We start from the raw sequence: 19,360 nt of genomic DNA on the forward strand, positions 1-19,360 counted from the left end.
CTCTTCAGCAATGCGCATCCATGATATGACATTTAGTTCATTCAACAACCAATAAATGTATCTGAATAAACTCAATCTGTCATCCAATAAAAATTTCTTAAACAGAAACAAGGTCATAAATCACTCTAGGGATGAAGGGAGTGAGAGTTCATACATTGGCTACAATTTGTCACATATTACGGGAATGAAACAAGATTTTAGTTACTTGTCAAGAAACTTTACCAACTCATTTTATCAGTATAGGGTTGTGGCGATTGTTAAACTTAGATTAATATCATGAATGGATCAATGTTAGACCATCATTAAAAACCTGAAAGCACTGAACGGTCATTTCGACCTAGTATTGGACTACTCAGTACTGTTCATCCACGATCCCATACCAAAAGGACTCAAACCTAGGACATTCGGTCTCGAGCGCCAACGCTTAACCTTTAGACCACTGAGGAGGGTATTAATGTCCAACTTCAGCCAACCCATGATGTTGACCAACCGTCTACCATTGTCATCAGTGAGTAGCTGCTTCACAACAAACACAGTTGAACTCCACTGGTCACGGCATCTCACTAAAACTCGGAAAACTACTCGAAGCTAATCACCAGTAAGCATATGATAATTATCAGTATAGGATTGTGGAGATTGTTGAGTTTAGATTGACATTATGAATTGATCAATGTTAGGCCACCATTGGTAAGCACTGAAAACCGTCGAGTGCTTCCAACTGTAACTGAGACTCATATAAAAAGGAATCATTTCACATTAATTTCTTTTCTCAATATGTACTGCAACAAAATAACAGGTTATCTTCTCTGTCTTCTATCTGTAATGTCGTTTTAAACTATCGTTAAAAATTTAAAACCTGCTATAATAAATCTAATTAGCTTGTCCTTATAGCGAATATTTTAAACTACAAACCCTTATTGTACCCTAAAGTACAATCTTTTATCAATCTAGATCAACTAATGTCTACCCTAAGGTGATTACTTACTTACTTACTTACTCCTGTTACCCCTCGTCGAGGAGCATAGGCCGCTCACCAGCACTCTCCATCCAACTCTGTCCTAAGCCTTCCTTTCCAGTTCTTTCCAATTGTTATTCATCGTTTTCATATCTGCTTCTATTCCCCGACGTAATGTATTCTTTGGCCTTCCTCTTTTCCGCTTCCCTTCCCCTAAGGTGATAATTACAAATTTTTCTAAGATGACTCAAGCGCTTTGTCAAGTCTTAACTTTTAAAGAAAGATATAAGAAATACAGCTTTCTCTTATCTGCATCCACCTCGGCATACCTTTCAAATGAAAATATCAAATATGAGTAACAGGAAAAATTATCGAAGGCCTCATGTTCAATCTCTGCCAGTAGGTTGGTGGATAATTACCGTTGAATAGTCTCATACAAGAACGAAATAGCAATCTAATACTTCTACATTCTTAACAATTGCTTAACTTAAATCAGTTTATGATCTCAATAGGAGAGAAATTATTTCTCACACAATATTACATAATTAGATTTAAATTAAATAAACATTACTCTTAAATTAAATTATTATGAAATAATTCCAGCTTTCTTTAATACATTTTAATTAATTTCAATAGTTGAGATCATGAGTCTATTGAAGCTAGACCACCTTGAAAGACCTGGAAACATAGGACGGCCGTTTCGTCCTATTGTGGGACTCCTCACCAGTGCGCATCCACGATCCTGCCTCACGAGATTCGAACCGAGGACCTATCAGTCTTGCACGCGAGTGCCTAACTTCTAGACCACTGAGCCGGTCGGCATCCAACTGTGTTAATGTCTAACTTCAAACAATGCACGAAATTGAGTGACACATCCACCATTGTCTTCAGTGAGTTACTATCTCACAACAGACCCAGTTGAACTCCACTAGTCACTGCTTCTCACTAGAACTCCAGGAAATGCCTCTTGAAGCCAGTCACTAATGATCATATGTTAATGAATATCAGACTCATGATCTCAACTATTGCACTTTAAAAATACTCGAAGGTACTATTGTAACGGTTAATGTCATTATTGATTTCTTTTTGTCTTAAAATTGTAATTATTAGTACCCTCAGATAAATTCAAACTTATTTAATTATAAAATTGAACAAGTGTACTGGTTATAAATATGTAACTTTGGTAGCCTTGTGCCCCTATCAATATATGAAATAACGATACCGCCAATTAGAGAACAGTGATTTATAGACTGCACCAATGACGCGTAAACCCGAACAAGAAGTCTAGAGTATTTATCGGTCCTTAATCCTGCCTAGTCCTACCTGTTAAGTTTAGAACACTAATCTCAGCCCCCACAATATGAATCATGTATTTCAAACATACTGGGTTTATATACAAACTAAACAGACCATATCGCACCACAAAACAACAGCCATAAGTGGCTGTGAATGTAGGAGACTGTCATTAATAGACTTAGTATAACTTATTAACGGTAAATCATATAATACTAGTTAGACATGAACACCAATGGATGCCGGCTCAGTGGTCTAAAGGTTAAACGTTCTCATACGATAAAAAGGGTCCTAGGTAAAATCCCTGCGCTCAGGATCGTGGATGGGTACTGCTGAGGAGTCCTATTCTAGGACGAAACGGCTATCCAGTGCTTCCGGGTTTTCAATGGCGGCCTAAAAATGATCAATTTGGGATTTCGACGAAAACCGACAATCTCCACAACACATAATGATAAATGAAAATGGCTCAGATAGTGCAGATTATTGGTTGAAAATCGAGGATGGATACAAATATGCCACTGAAATAGTCCCTTATTGATTGAACTACTTACTTGTCAATAATTAAGTCGAATATTAGAACCACCAGTTATTATCACAATCTGAGTTATTACTAAGGAATTATTTAGTGAATGCCTGATCATCTATAAGACTGATATGCTTGATTATTTGGTTATATTTTTCAGTCTGATTGATGATGTTCTAATAAAAACAAAGAAAATATTTTGTCTGTTAAAATTGTAAATTCTGTAATTGAATCAATACTAAGAGTTTGATTGTGAGATATGGATTATTTATCAGCCGTTCAAGTAAACGGATCGATTTTTTTATTTAGTTACCTATCACTTGCTGATCGTTGAATTTCTTCGAAATCCTGAACCGACCAATGTTAGACCACCAATGAAAAACCGAAAGCACTGGACAGTCATTTCGTCTTAATAAGGAACTTATCAGTGGTGTAAATACATAATCCTGCACTCGGGATTCGAATCCAGGACCTTTGATCTTACATGAGACCTCAAAAATCCTAATATTGGTCGGTTCATGATTTTAATGAAATGGTTTGATTATTTCACAAACTATGATATTTCTTAAATTCACTTCGTATTACTTGTTTGGATCTTCCCATCGATTTTGTTAGGACTGCATCTGAATCAACCATTCCATTTTAAGTTGAATATATTTCTTAATATCGTGATTTAGATTTATAAATTTTGCTGAGGAAATTATGTTTTCTAGTTTTTACCATAGACTGATTCTAGCTAGATAATCGATGAAGAGGGGAAGTCATTGGACAGTCATTTTATCTTCGTTTGAATCTCTTCAGAAGCGAGTATCTAATGACCTCATTAGGGACTGAACCTAGAACCTTTAAGCCTCTAGGCAAACACATAATCCTTAAGCTATATGGTCGTGCAATATGGCGAATTTATGGAAATTTGACATGTGAACCGTTAGATACCGACTCAGTTGCCTAAAAAGTAAGTGTTTTCAGAGAGACATAAAGAATCTTTACTTTAAACTACCTGACTAAATGAGACTGAACAGTGTTTAACTTGTTAAGTAATCCAAAATAATTTGGGATGGCTGCCTTTCCAAGTCAGGTCAAGTTTAAGAATTCCCCGATGAGAGACAATCGTTAAGAAACCTTGTATCTAGATACTGTTCAGATGAATGTAAAGTAATATGACCCCTTGCAACCAATCAACATATCAAAACCTTCCGCTGCATTTGTTAATTTACTGGATGAACACTAATGGGGTATCCCATACTAAGACAAAATAACTATTTAGCACCCTAACTGTGATCTATCTTTAACGAATACAACCTATGTATTTACTGAATGTTTAAAAAAATAGTCGTTTTTACATTTTATCTCTTATATGGTTCATTTTGTTTTTAATCATAGAGAAGCACTTGCTCGAGTCTTGATACGTTTATTATTTTATCCTGTTAAACAAAAACATATAACTCAATTACTTAGTCAACTTGGTTTCCCTAAAAATAAACAGGTAAGTTAACTCCTCAATGTTAAATATGTTTAAAACTTTCTTAATTATTTTATAACACAAATTGTATACTATATTCACTTGGTGTTGTTTACTTGTATCTTCCCATATGATACAGGTACATCCAGCTGACGAGTCCCAAATAGGATGAAACGTGCGTCCAGGATTCCACTGATAGCCACTATCCATCTTTGCTCATGAATACTATATTATTCAAATATAGTAGGAACGAGAAAATAACATAGTTCAGAAGAATTCACTTAGTATTGTTTGTTTGAATCTTCCCATTGATGTTTAGGACTGCAACTGGTCAGTCTCTAATTGGCATATATGCATACTGTGCGTATTGCCTCAATATTACCTTAATTCAAAAGCATTATAAACAAAGATAGATAGCGGCTAGCAGTGGAATCCAGTTTGACGCGCGTTTCGTCCTACTTTGGGACTCATCAGTTGGATGTACCTGCATCTAAGAGACAGACCAGTTGCAGTCCTAAACATCAATGGGAAGATTCAAACAAACAATACTAAGTGAATTTAAACTTCACCCCATTGCACAAGCAAGTGGCTATCAGGACTCAGTGGCTGAGTGGATAACGCGATGACGTTTGAAGCGAAAGGTACTGGGTTCGAGTCCCAGAGTGAACATCAACTCTGAGATGTAGGTACATCCAGCTGAAGAGTCACAAATAGGACGAAACGCGCATCAAACTGGATTCCACTGCTAGTCACTATCCATCTTTGCTTATAATAGTTCAGAAGAGTTTCATTTATGAAAATATAACACAACTGATCAATCATATTTGTCTAATGCTTCAGTAATGGTCAAATTCTACTGATTAAGCTCTAATATACTAGCCACTTAGTCTAACCAACTTAGTTATTGCATGTACAAGATCAGTCGCATCCTAACCAGCTCAGTGGTAACACCTTAGACAATGAAGCTTTATGTTACTCCATGAAACTTCAAATACCATAATGATCATTAGTTTCCTTAAGATTATAGGTAATCCATGTTGACAAGCATCAACTAGCATAAATTTAGGCCAATAAGGGTTTTCTGTCGATCACCTACAACGACCTAACATTTCGATATATGTATCAATGCCCGAAGGCTAGAAAAAAGATTCAATCTATAGTTTAAGATATTTATGGCTAACACTTCTTCCGTTTGCAAGACCTGGAGCTTGACTACTTCAAACAACTTCTTCAGGTTGAATATGCTAGTAATCATCTCAATTATAAGATATTCTCTTGATAATTACTTAATTCCTGAGCAAATATTCGATAGAATTAATAATAGTGTTGATAATAAGATAAAGTTCTTTGGAAATTGCTTAATTTTTAATTCCATCTTCATAATGTTAACTGGAAACTAATCGAAAATCAACAAGCAATAAACACTTATGTCATTCTATATGAAACCATTTCGGCAAGTTCTTTCCTCGATAACAATCATCTCGTTATAAGTGACCAGATTTTAGAATACTTCCTTATGTTTCCGCGCTAAGGCTATAACCAGGGGAGTTCGGGTGTGTTTGGATTTAGATGTAACGTACTGATACCAGTAGATGATTCTTGAGATATATCTCGACCACTATAATTTATAACGTATACAATTCCAATTCAATTCAGTTATTCAATATTATCGTTTTAACCGAGAGAAATAAAGAGAAATGCATAATATGAGACCCACTGTAAAAATGCCGCAAACTGAGTTGAAGAAGCTGTTCGGGGACCTCTGCATTTTAACCTTAAGAGATTCATAAATTACAAGTAGTTCATAACTGAATATTCATCTATGTCACATTTATCTGGTGCTAAATGATGATCAAATTCTATCGACCAAGTTTCTCTGCAGATACGAATCTAAAAGACTCGACAGTGAATATACTACGTTGATATATCAGGTGCTTGTAGGTAATCAGAAGAGAACTCTTAATATACGTTCCAATATTATCTGGCACTGATCGATAAGGTGTACCTGCAACCAAGAGTGTGACATAAGTTCGAATCGTACAGTTTTAAAATTGTATCCCAAATATGTTGACGAATATCAACTAAATTCAAAACTAGGTCGATGGTTTTCTTTCAACTACATTCAACCAACTAACAATTCCATAATTTTACTGAAAGTATCTTTTATAAACTTACTCATTAAATATGTAATAGTTAGTATTACATTTTTTCGTATAATATGAACTAGGACTCATAATTTTCATCTTGACTGGTTCAATGGTTTAAATAAAATAGTACTAACCTTACAAATGTGTTATCATCATCAAGTTTTAACAACAACTTCAGGTTACCTTTTGTTGACTGTATTTTAAACAAATCAATAAATTCTCATTTTCAAAGTTGAATTCACGAGCCAGTCTAAGCTAGACTACCACTAAAAACCTGGAAGCTATGAACGGTCGTTATGCTCCAGTATGGGACTCCTCAACCGTGTGCATCTATGGTCCCATACGTGAGACTTGAGCCCTAGATGGCTGTCTAGTGCTTCTAGGTTTTCGATAGTAGTCTAGCTTAGATTGACTCATGAATTCAACTTTGAAAATACTACAATCTCGACAAATTCCCAAGTCTTCTTGTTATATTACATCTTCTTTTTTGTACCCTTCTTAACATGCTAGATAATTAATTTCACAGAATTTTATACAGCATTATGTCCTAGAAACAATAATAATACTAATAGTCATTATCATGAATACAACTCAACTTCAATCAATAAAACCGATGATTTGTATCATAGTAATAATAATAATAATCACAGTAACTTCTCAAACAATGACAGGCAACCAGTTCCTATGAAACAAACAATAACACAAATTGAAAATAATAATGATAATACGTTAGTACCAGTTAATCAAGCTGATAAATCAATGAATCACCATGTTAATAATGCCAACAAACAGAATTGGTCATTTCTTACTGAATTACCACAAGATGTTTCAAGAAAGTCAAATTTTTTATTAGCTCATCAAGTGATGAGTATACTTAGGCAACGTTTATTAAAAGGGTAAGTTGATAAGATTCAAATATATATATATTTCTTTTATTCAATATGTATCTATACTAAAGTAATTCACCCATATATGCATCCCAGTTCCATGTGAATGTAAAGATGATCCAAGATAGTGTTTATAGTATATTAGCGCAGTACACTACGAACAATCTGATCACACATATACTTGTTAAGAACATTTATATATAAAAATATAAGGTCAACTAGACTAGAAATGGACGGAAAGAGGAGACAAGGATAATAAAGAAAATCATAAGCTATTATTACCAGGGTATGTTTAAAGTGAGATCAAACTGCTTTTGAATACACAAAAAGGGTTTGAATTTTCGTATGGGTAAGGCTTCAATAAACCTTAGTATACGCCCTTTCACACTTTTGTACAACGCGGCAAAAGCCGAGTTTAGATCAATCTTATGGCCTGTCTCAATTATATGTTTGGCAATAGAGGATGATGGATGTTCATCCCTTACTCTTATTGGGTCATTTGATTTTATTTGTGTCTGTAACCATTTCGTGACATGTTCACACACCCTAATTTTGAGATCACGATTGCTCCTTCCTATGTATGTGTGACCACATACACATTTAAATTGGCAAACACAGTGGGATGTGACATTATCGTTTTCATGTCTTTTAAGTTTTGGATGAAGCATGAACTGTCGTTCTTTCTTTGATAATGACCTTTGCTGCACGATACGTTTTGTTGATGGCTGATTTAAGTCTTTGTTTCAATAAAAAGCTATTTGAATCACCTCTAAATGGTAAGGTGATCTAGATAGGCTATGGTTACTTCTAATCACTAATATTTGACTAAAATCATTCAAATCAATATAAAACCATCGAATATCTAAATGCTACGCCGTTTTATTTACATCGTTTATATGATAAATGATCAAAATTATAGTTGAAAGCGTGAGTCAATTGAAGCTAGACCAACATCGAAAACCTGGAAGCACTGGACGGCTGTTTCTTCCTATTGTGAGATTCCTCACCAGTGCGCATCCACGATCCCGCACTCACGAGATTCGAACCCAGGACCCACCAGTCTCGAGCCAGAGCACTTAACCGATAGACCACTGAGTCGGCATCAAACGGTGTTAATGCTGAGGAGTGCCAAAATAGGACGAAACGGCCGTCCATTGCTTCCAGGTTTTCCATGGTGGTCTAGCTTCAATTGACTCACGCTTTCAACTATGAAAATACTAAATCTCCACAAAACCCCTTCGGATCAAAATTATGACAGGTTTACATAATTTATGAATTTTTCCCTTTACAAATTTACAATGTCTACATTTACTTAGTGTATTGATACATGAGTCTTATTTTTCAGTTCATCATATGTGATGAACCTACATCTATCAAACAAACTATGTTCCCATCTTATCAGGTGAACTCTGTCATCCAATATGAATTGCTTTCTTTTTTGTATTATTTCCCCGACGGTTTCAGAAAAAACACTGATATTTGCTTCATTACAAAAAAAATTATGTGAGAAAAGTAATAAGAATCCGACTCTCACACAGAAACAATATTGAAAAAAGACCACAATAACAATTTGAGTAGTAGTAGTTGATAGTCAGTGGTGTTGAATTCTGTTAGAGGTATGAGGACATCTGTCACTTCCCGGTTGCCCACACTGTGGAAGAGTTCTTCTAGAGGTACTTCAAAAACGAATTGAGTTAGAGTTGTTCTTAGTGAGTTGAGAGAGTGACTGTAGTACTCAAGGGACAACCGCTTGAGGCCAGCCATACACAACCTTTATATGGGTAGTTTTTTTGAGTTAGCTCCGTACTTGTTATGCTGGTGGGAGGCCTATGCTCCTCCACGAGGGTTAACAGGCGTAAGTGATTAAGTCCGTACGTGTATAAACCCTACCACCGGTGGCGTATATCCGTGGGATAAGGCTAGGTGTACATTTTTAGGGTCAACATTTTCTAACCCCACCCTTCCTTGTGGGAATGCAGCGTCGCTGTTATGCTGATTGTCTGCCATCACACCTTTGTACAGTCATCAGTGAGACTTCTCCTTAGGACCTTGGGTTTGCTGCTTTTAGTCTTACCGCTCTTCAACTGATCTGCCTGGTATGGTAGGACCTTGAGGGACGACTGTTCCAGTCAGTAAAACCCAATTGGTTCATCAAGATAGGCAAGCCTGACCACCACGTCAATGTAGCAACAGCTGTCGGGAGTAGTAGTGGTAGTAGCAGTAGACATCATCCATCGAATGAATTGGTCCAAATAAGACCAATATTTCATCATAAAAGCTGGTTGCTTTTCCACCCTTTTATAAATGAACATAGATTATCAGTGAGCTGACATGATATGCTATCATTGGTACTGATGCATGCAGAAACCATGAACACGAAGTCTACTTGAAAAATGTTAAAATTTTTGATTACTGATGGTAAGCTTCCAATATTTCAGTATTAAGATAGCTATCACCAATAACACTTGATGATCGCCATGCTTTATCATGAATTAAATGAAACTGAAAATATGGATCATTGAATTCCAACTCAGTGATCTATGTTGCAACATGTTTATTAAAACATTTGGAATTTTCAGGTTCAAACTTTGATTAATTTATGGGTATGGATTACTGAAGAGTTTTTTGGATAGAAAATAAAAAAACTACTCACTGCTTCCTTATTTCTTTAATTGATGTCATTCAGTAATTATGGCTTTCTCAAAATTGAAATAATCATATCGTAGTGTGTGCTACTGATGTCGACAGATATAAGTAGTATGTATCACCGATCGAAAGTGAAGTCCCTGGTGGTAGAAGGTTGGGAAAATCGAATAGAATAGAATAAGAACGGAGTGTGATTGGTATGGAAACGAAGGAACAACAAAGTGTGAGACAATTTATGGATATTTTGCAAGTGAAGTATTTACTGTATGGTTCTCAGATTTTACGAAGATATTCAGTAATCTATTAAAATACATTCGGTAAATCCAGATTGTTTTTCATCAGAAGACAAACTCTTAAAATTGCTAAATCAAATAACTGTTATTTGCTAATTTACTATCATAGCTTAAAACACGAACCGATATTAGCTAGACTGCCATTCAAAACATCGAAGCACTGGACAGCTACTGTTTTGTCCTGGTATGGCATTCCTCGGTAGTTATTTATTAGTTTGTTCTCTATGTATGTTGATGTACATAAATAGGAATAGGTAATTGTGATATACAAGTTAGTCTGGATAAGAATGTACCAAAATAATTGCAAAAAACAAATAACATCAAGCGACTTAGTGAGAGTAGATAATTGTCAAGCACACAGTTGAAACATGTCATAAGATCATGTTAATTCAACTTTTGTAGTTGTATGTAAATGTTTACTAGGAAGCCTTAACCATACAAATACTCAACCTCCCTCTTAGTCTATTCGATAAACTCTTGTATTTACAATCAGAAGGGTTTTGTGGAGATTTCAACCACGTCTGTTGTGAGATAACAACTCACTGAAGACAATTGGTGAATGGTCGCTCATAATTCGCGGATCGGTTGAAGTTAGACATTAACACCGTTAGATGACGGCCAACTCAGTGGTCTATCGGTTAAGGGCTCTGGCTCGAAACTGGTAGGTCCTGGGTTCGAGTCTCGCGAATGCGGGATCGTGGATGCGCACTGCTGATTCGTCCCATAATAGGACTAAACGGGTGTCCAGTGCTTCCAGGTTTTCTCTGGTGGTCTAGCTTCAATTGACTCATGATTTCAATCTTGTGCTTACATTGAAACTACCTTCGTAGTATTAATTTATTATCTAATATAGTTTCATTCATTTTTTCATTTTTCAGTACACTTCAATTAGATAATTTATTCAATTTAAACAATTACGATGAACAGAATCAGTTAATTCAACGTAATGAATTCTTTCATCAACTTACTCGACTTGGATTATATTTATCGAATAGTGAATTTTTAAAATTTTGGAAAAGGTAAATAAATGAATTATGTTGATTTATAAAACAGTTAACTTAAGTTTATTTATCAGAAAGGGTTTTGTGGATATTATAGTCGATTGAAGCTAGACCACCATGGAAATCCTGGAAGCACTGGACGGCTGTTTCGTCCTATTGTGGGACTCCTCAGTAGTGCTCATCCACCATCCCACCTCACAAGACTCTAATCCAGGACCTATCGAAGTTATGTCCACTTTGATGATGGATAATTATTCTACGGGTTTTATAAAGAAAATAATTAGGAAAGTAGACCAAAACAATAAGGTAAAAGATAAACTGAAAGGATGGGTTAATACTGTAGTGATCACCTATCGTAAAGGCAATTCAGAAGAAATAAGAAAAATCCTTAATCTTCAAAATATGAGAGTATTCTTTCAAGCGAACAATACTTTAAGATATAAACTGGTAAGAATCAGTGATTGAATACAAAAGGAGGAATAAAAAAATTGGGAATATGAGATCAAATGTAATGAGACATCACAGGAACTGAATGGGAGGATAAAGGAACACAATCTTTGCTTGAAGCCTATTCCCAAATCCTCAGATGATAGGAAAAGTTTCGAAAATAAGTCAACGATAGCACTACACTTACGAGAGTCGGGCCATATAATTTATTTCAATGACATTGTGGTCTTCCAAAAAGGTTTTAGCTCTTAAAAAGAGAGACTAACAGTAGGAGCCCTACACATATGTGCAAATCAAAACAGCATTAATAGGAGAGATGGAATACAATTAACTGTTCCATAACAGTTAATACTTAATTAATAAGTAAACATGAACTCTTCACTCCATTTAATCTATTACTTATTATCTGAACAACAACGATTACTTTCAACTGTTCTAATCAGTTGGCGATGATGATGATGATGATGATGATGATGATGATGATGATGATGATGATGATGATGATGATGAACAATTAACTTGATCAGCACAATAACCCGTACAGTTATTACTATTTATTTTCCGTTATTTAATGCATACTGTGACATGTGTTGACTCTACCGTTTATAAAAATTGTCTGTTTTGTTTAGAGACTCACTGATCAGAGGAGATAAGTAGTGAATGAAATTTCTTTTCACACCTCAGATCCACTTATGAATACATACAATCTGTAATCTTAACACATTTTTCTTTACATACCAGATGTCTCATACACACTACATCAAATTCTTACTTTCAACATTGTTAACATGATTGGATGACCTATTTAGTGAACTAGGGAACCATGTACCTATTTATATTCGATAATTATTGATGTTTGATTATATTTCTTTGGAAAAGTTTTAAGCAGATTGCCGAGTGAAACGTTGGATCATATATTAGTTTAACTTCAAAAAATTGTCACGTTTAACAGTAAAAGTTGACTGTTATCCTAAATCCCGTAGATAAGTCACAATATATTTATGGATGTACTATCTGCATTACTGAACTGTTCAACCTAAATAATCTCAGAAAAGTTGATTTAAAATGTTAATAGAAACAATTCATAAGTCCAAATGTTTGATGTACAGCTAATAAAAGTAAGATGTGATTTGCCAATGAGCTTAAACTGATAGATACTTCGACTACTGACGGTTTATTGTGATTTCCTTTCCTATCATTGGCTTGTACTCTTGACTCACTGAGTGTAGACTGTTTATAATTGTAAATATTTTCTAGCGTATCCTTTGATTCTCTATAGTTGGTCATGAATCATATATTTGGTATAACGTGATCCTATTCTGTGTACAGTTTATTGATCGGTTGTCCTATCTATTGTTAGTATTACTTACTTACTTACGCCTGTTATTCCTAATGGAGCATAGGCCGCCAACTAGCATTATCCAACCCACTCTGTCCTGGGCCTTCTTTTCTAGTTCTATCAAATTTTTGTTCATTCTTCTCATGTCTGTCTCCATTTCTTGGCGTAATGTGTTATTCGGACTTCCTCTCCTCCTTTGGCCTTCAGGATTTCATGTGGGGTCTTGCTTTATGACACGGTTGAGTGCTTTCCTCAGTGCGTGTCCTATCCACTTCCAGATCTTCTTCCTGACTTCTTCGTCCGCTGAAATTTCGCTTGTTCTCTGACACAGTAGCTGTCGCAAATAGTGTCTGGCCAACGGATCCGAAGTATCTTGCACAAACAAGTGTTAAGAAACACTTTTATCTTCTGGATGATGGCTTTCGTCTCCGCCCCATACAATAGAACTTTCTTGACATTTTTATTGAAAATTCTGATCTTGGTGTTGATCGACAATTGTCTTGAGTTCAAGATGTTCTTCAACTGTAAATATGCTCCTCTTGCTTTGCCAACCCGCGCCCTCACATCTGCATCTGATCCACCGTGTTAGTATAATCTTGGTTAACGGTCATATGATCGTGTAGTAGTTATATCTCGGTCAACTAAACTACCTCTATCTAGTATTCAAAGTGTTTGGGTCTCATTAAAAAGGTTTCCTCATATTATCTTAAAAACTGAACTCATATTAACCAATCATTCATGCTGCTTAGTGGATGTTAAATGTGCTTTTTAAAAATTGGGGGTATTCGTAGGTTCCTATAGTATTTGATTACAGATGCTCTTAAAGTACTGCTGGTTGAGGAATACTCAGGTTTGACACAGGATACTAAGTAAAAATGGTATGTTGTAGCAAACAGAAAATATTTTTATTCTGTAAATACTCACTGTATAAGTGTATATATCTGTTGTTGTTTTTTTCAATTTTAGATTAAGTCCGAAAAATGAACCAAACCTACCAATTGAATGCTTTCTAAATCATATGAATTTAAGAAATAATAGTGGTATTAGTAATGCTCAGAACAATAATGAGCTACAGTCTAACGATACACTTTTAGGTTAGTTGGAAACAAAGCATGATATGTATAACATAGATTTATGTCATTTATATAATTATGAATAGGATATTGTGTGTTCTATTTGAAAAATATACTACATCCTGAAGATTTATTGAAGAAATGTGACTAGTGAAGTTTAACCAAACTGCCCATCAATAGTAATATAGCTAATTAGATGGAGATAAAAATGTAACTCATTGAAAAGCGACTCAGTAATCTATACGTTAAACGCTCGTCGTAAGATCTGAAGGTCTTAAGTTTAACCCTCTATATTGGGGCATGAATAAGCAGTGCTGAAGGTTCCTATACAAGATTAAGCGCAACTATCTAACACTTTCTGGCTTACAATGATTGTATTTGATTACTCAATAGAATTCTCAATAGCGTTCAATAGTGAACACAACCCCATAGTAAAAACTAGAATTCATCTGTCCACATGTCTAACTTCGGACTATCTAAGATGTAATGCGAACATCATTTCATATAGGTATGTTTGTGTGTACAACCATGAGGTCCCAAACAGGGATAACACAGCTGTACATTGAATCTCACTATTTTTACCGCTCTTTAGCAAACATTAAGAATTACTAACAACGACTTCAGATTGAACATTCCCCGCAAACCTACATTTCATAAAGAGTCTGTTACTTAAAGTTTGGTTATTAGGAGGAAAATACTGTAGTTAAGTTTCTCCAAAAGAAAAATTGATTATCCAATTATGTTAGGTACTGGCTAAAGGGAAGATCGAGAAGATTAGTTTCGATTATATCATTTCTTGTTCACTTAACATGCTCACATTTCGTTTGTCATTTAAAACCTTACAACATCATCTATCAAGAGTAATGAACTTTAACGGCCATAGCTTCTAGAAAATACATTATTTCTACCTCTACTGACCATGATAATAAATTTTGAGTTGTACTTGGTAGTAGTAAGATTCGTAGGTACTTTTATACTTTCATTACAAAGTTACACTTAATAAAGCAACTGTTATCCCATTTAAAAGTGTATATCACTATATTCAAACTTATTTCATTTAATTAGTCTGGTAATTAAATAAAGAACATGAAACAGTAAACGGTAAGTTCAAAAGACAGGTGTAATATTTATAATAATAAATTGCTTATTACCAATACCGGAAGGGGTTTTGTGGAGATTTTAGTCATTTTATACAGTTGAAATCATGAGTCAGTTGAAGCTGGACCACCATGGAAAACATGGAAGCACTGGATGGCCGTTTCGTCCTATTGTGGGACTCCTCAGTAGTGTGCATCCACGATCCCATCTCGCAAAATTCGATCCCAGGACCTATCGGTCTTGCGCGCGAGCGCTTAACCACTAGACCACTGAGCCGGTCGGCATCCAACGGTGTTAATGTCTAACTTCAACCAATCCACTGCTTCCGGGTTTTCCATGGTGGTCTAACTTCAATTGACTCATGATTTCCACTATAAAATATGATTACTAAAAAATTGATACGGTTCAGCAGATAAGATTTGGTTGGCTTGTAGACGTGTTTGGATATTATTCATTATCTGATGAATGAGATATGCTGTAAACTCTGCAGCTAATGAGATTTCATTCAAGTGTATGTTCCATTTCATAAATAAACACTTACTAGTTAATCTTTGAATTGAAATCCATGCGCATGGAGATACATTGTATTTATTTATTTATTTAAACACATAAATATTGTACAAAGGGGCGCCAGATATATATGCGCCACACAAATCTCACTTGATTTGTGTGAGGGCTGTGATGCTGCCCAGGTGCCCGAACCGAAATAGGTGGTTTTCTTAGGATGCCACAACCGGAGCGTTCGACCTAATGGTCTAACCCAAAGTCAGTGGAGCATCGTGAGGAGATGCAGTCCCATGGTAGCCAGTGACCAACAATAGGTTAATACGCCATTTGTTCCCTCGGGATCCTGAAGCCTGTGTGCACCACTAGTTTGAAATCAGGGTTTTCCAACTCTCCTAGGTGGACTCGCCGTGTCCACCAACCCGGTTAAAGCGTCGGACATTCGCTTTTCGTCCCCTCAATTTCGTAAACAACACCCCCGCCACGAGAAAGCAGTGATTAGGACTTCTCTGGCAGAGGCTGTATACGCTTTGCTATGTGAGAGCATTTTGAGAGGGAGAGCGGACTCTCCCCACTCTCGGCCATACCAGGGCATTTGGGGGATGGAGATACGTTGTACACATGTCCAACCGACGGATATATGTAAGATTCACACAGATTACATTTCTATTCTAAAATATAATGAAACTAAGCTTTAGTTTATCAATAAACATCTCTTCTTCTTCTCCTTTTACTTACTTCATTCTTATTTCTTTCTCTTATCTTAGCTATCACCGACACCACCGTGAAATCATCAGCAGCAGCAAATAAACAAACAATCTCTTCAGTAAATAAAATTATTCCTAACTTGATTAAACTATTTAATAAAGGTTATCATAATGTATGTAAAGCTATTGAACATTGTACGAAACAATATATTCATAAACATGAAGCCAATTCAACGTCGTTAAACAATAATGATCTACTTAATCTACCTAATGGTTATACAAATTCGGATATATTTTTAGAAACATTAAAATATTTAAAATTAACTTTATTAAAAAAAATACAAATTGGAGCATTTTTTACACGTTATGGATTAACAATAACAAGTAAAGGATTATTACCATATGCTGAATTATTACGACGTTTTCAAGATCGTACTGAAGCTGGTGTATTACATCAAATGTTAACATATTCATTAATTCATAGAAAAGGATCTTTTGATGAACAGTAAGTATTAAATAGTTAGTCCTTTTCTTCTATGAGGCTTAGTTAAAAGCATAGATACACTTACTTACTCACTTACTTACTCCTGTTACTCCCAATGGAGCATAGGCCGCCAAACAGCATTCTCCAACCCACTCTGTCCTCCGCATTCCTTTCTAGTTCTATCCAATTGTTGTTCATTCTTCTCATGTCTGTCTCCATTTCTCGACGTAATGTGTTCTTTGGTCTTCCACTTTTCCTTTGGTGTTCAGGATTCCATGTTAGGGCTTGTCTTGTGACACAGTTTGATGATTTCTCCAATATTTGTCCCATCCACTTCCAGATCTTCTTCCTGACTTCTTCGTCTGCTGGAATATAGCTTATTTTCCCCCACAGAAGCTTGTTGCTGATAGTGTCTAACCAACGGATCCGAAGTATCTTGCGTAGACAACTGTTGATAAACACCTGTATCTTCTGGATGATGGTTTTCGTAGTCCTCCAAGTTTCCGCCCCATACAGTAGAACTGTCTTGACATTTGCATTAAAAATTCTGATCTTGGTGTTGATTGACAATTGTTTCTAGTTCTATCCTATTTTTGTTCATCCTTCTCATGTCTGTCTCCATTTCTCGACGTAATGTGTTCTTTGGTCTTTCTTTTTTCCTTTGACCTTCAGGATTCCATGTGAGAGCTTGTCTTGTGACGCTGTTGGGTGATTTCCTCAATGTATTTCCTATCCACTTCCAGCAAGAATGTTTATGTTTAGAAAATCGAGGACTCTTTAAGTGATATGTATTGGATCCAAATAGTTAAACTTTACATCACAATACATAGAGAGAAACGTGGCAAGATGAGAAAATAAAGTAAAAAAAGAACAACCGTGTTAGACAAATAGAACAATGACAATGGGATAATTCAAATAATTACCCATAGTGATATTAACATCATACCTATTGAACGTGTCAGTGGCTAACAGAACTTAACAATTCAGTGGGTAGAACAGTAGGTATTTGAAGTGAAAAGTACTGAGTTCGAGTCCCAATATGAACACCAGGACTATGATAAAGGTACATTCACTTGATTAACCCCATACTGGACCGAACACGCAATCTGGATTCCACTGCAATCCATAGCCTATCTATTCTATAGTAGGAAAATAATTCTTTTTACATTATGTACAATATGAAAATTCTCTATAATTAATTGGGATCTGTTATATTATTAGTGTGCACCAGTGATAAGTCACAAACAAAAACATTTAATTAATATTTATCTGTAATGTGAACTTCAGATATCCAGCTCTCCTCCGTTTTCTATAGTTGTCTAACTAAGATCAGTTAATGATTTACTTACTTACTTACGCCTGTTACCCCTCGTCGAGGAGCATAGGCCGCTCACCAGCATTCTCCATCCAACTCTGTCCTGAGCCTTCCTTTCCAGTTCCTTCCAGTTGCTATTCATCCTTTTCATATCGGCTTCTATTTCCCGGCGTAGTGTGTCCTTTGGCCTTCCTCTTTTCCGCTTCCCTTCCGGATTCCAAGTTAGGGATTGAGTCGTGATGCACATTGGTGATTTCCTTAATGTATGCCCGATCCATTTCCAACGTCTTTTCCTAATTTCCTGTTCAGCTGGAAGCCACACTGTCCTCTCCCATAAAACGCTGTTGCTGATAGTATCCGGCCAATGGATGTTGAGTATTTCGCGTAAACAACTGTTTGTAAATACTTGTAACTTCTTGACGATGGATGTAGTAGTTCTCCACGTTTCAGCTCCATACAGTAGGACTGTCTTGACGTTCGTATTGAAGATTCTCACTTTGAAGTTAGTTGACAGTTGTTTTGAGTTCCATATGTTCTTCAATCGTAAAAATGCTTCCCTTGCTTTGCCAATCCTCGCCTTTACATCTGCATCCGATCCTCCTTGTTTATTAACGATACTCCCCAGGTACTTGAATGTTTCCACCTCTTCCAGAGTTTCGCCATCAAGTGTGATTGGGTTGGTGTTCTCCGTGTTGCATTTGAGAATCTTGCTTTTTCCTTTGTGAATGTGGAGGCCTATCGATGCGGAGGCTGCTTCTACATTTGCTGTCTTCATCTGCATTTGTTCGTGTGTATGAGAGAGGAGGGCTAGGTCATCTGCGAAGTCCAAATCATCTAATCGATTCTGGGCTGTCCATTGTATTCCGTATTTCCTTTCAGATGTCGAATTCTTCATAATCCAGTCAATCACTAGAAGGAAGAGGAATGGGGAGAGTAGACAGCCTTGTCTGACTCCGGTCCTTACTGGAAATGCATCTGTCAGCTGTCCTCCACGCATGACTTTTCACTGTAGTCCATCGTATGAGTTTTGGATAATGTTGACAATCTTTTCAGGAACTCCATAGTGTCGAAGAAGTTCCCATAATGTTTTCCTGTCCACGCTGTCAAACGCCTTCTCATAGTCAATGAAGTTGACGTATAGTGATGAGTTCCACTCAACTGATTGTTCAACGATGATCCGTAGTGT

The 19,360-nt window shown here is 36.1% G+C and overlaps 1 protein-coding gene and 1 non-coding gene across 2 annotated transcripts in view; both read left to right on the forward strand.

The window, feature by feature from the left end:
- The window catches only part of Smp_156180 (putative calmodulin), a gene marked incomplete at both ends in the record, with an annotated part of 49,978 nt that overhangs the window by 7,362 nt on the left and 23,256 nt on the right, over positions 1–19,360 (forward strand). Inside the window, 6 exons of the mRNA XM_018798326.1 lie at positions 4,155–4,257; positions 6,891–7,276; positions 11,085–11,225; positions 13,960–14,087; positions 16,436–16,648; positions 16,727–16,880. Coding sequence (XP_018653279.1) covers positions 4,155–4,257; positions 6,891–7,276; positions 11,085–11,225; positions 13,960–14,087; positions 16,436–16,648; positions 16,727–16,880 — 1,125 coding nt within the window. The remainder of the gene's footprint in view (positions 1–4,154; positions 4,258–6,890; positions 7,277–11,084; positions 11,226–13,959; positions 14,088–16,435; positions 16,649–16,726; positions 16,881–19,360) is intronic.
- On the forward strand, positions 4,833–4,899 carry Smp_tRNA_02418_Gln_TTG.1.1. The gene has a single exon. It is a non-coding gene (tRNA).

This window comes from Schistosoma mansoni, chromosome 6 (genome assembly GCF_000237925.1).
Source record: "Schistosoma mansoni strain Puerto Rico chromosome 6, complete genome".
Taxonomy (NCBI): domain Eukaryota; kingdom Metazoa; phylum Platyhelminthes; class Trematoda; order Strigeidida; family Schistosomatidae; genus Schistosoma; species Schistosoma mansoni.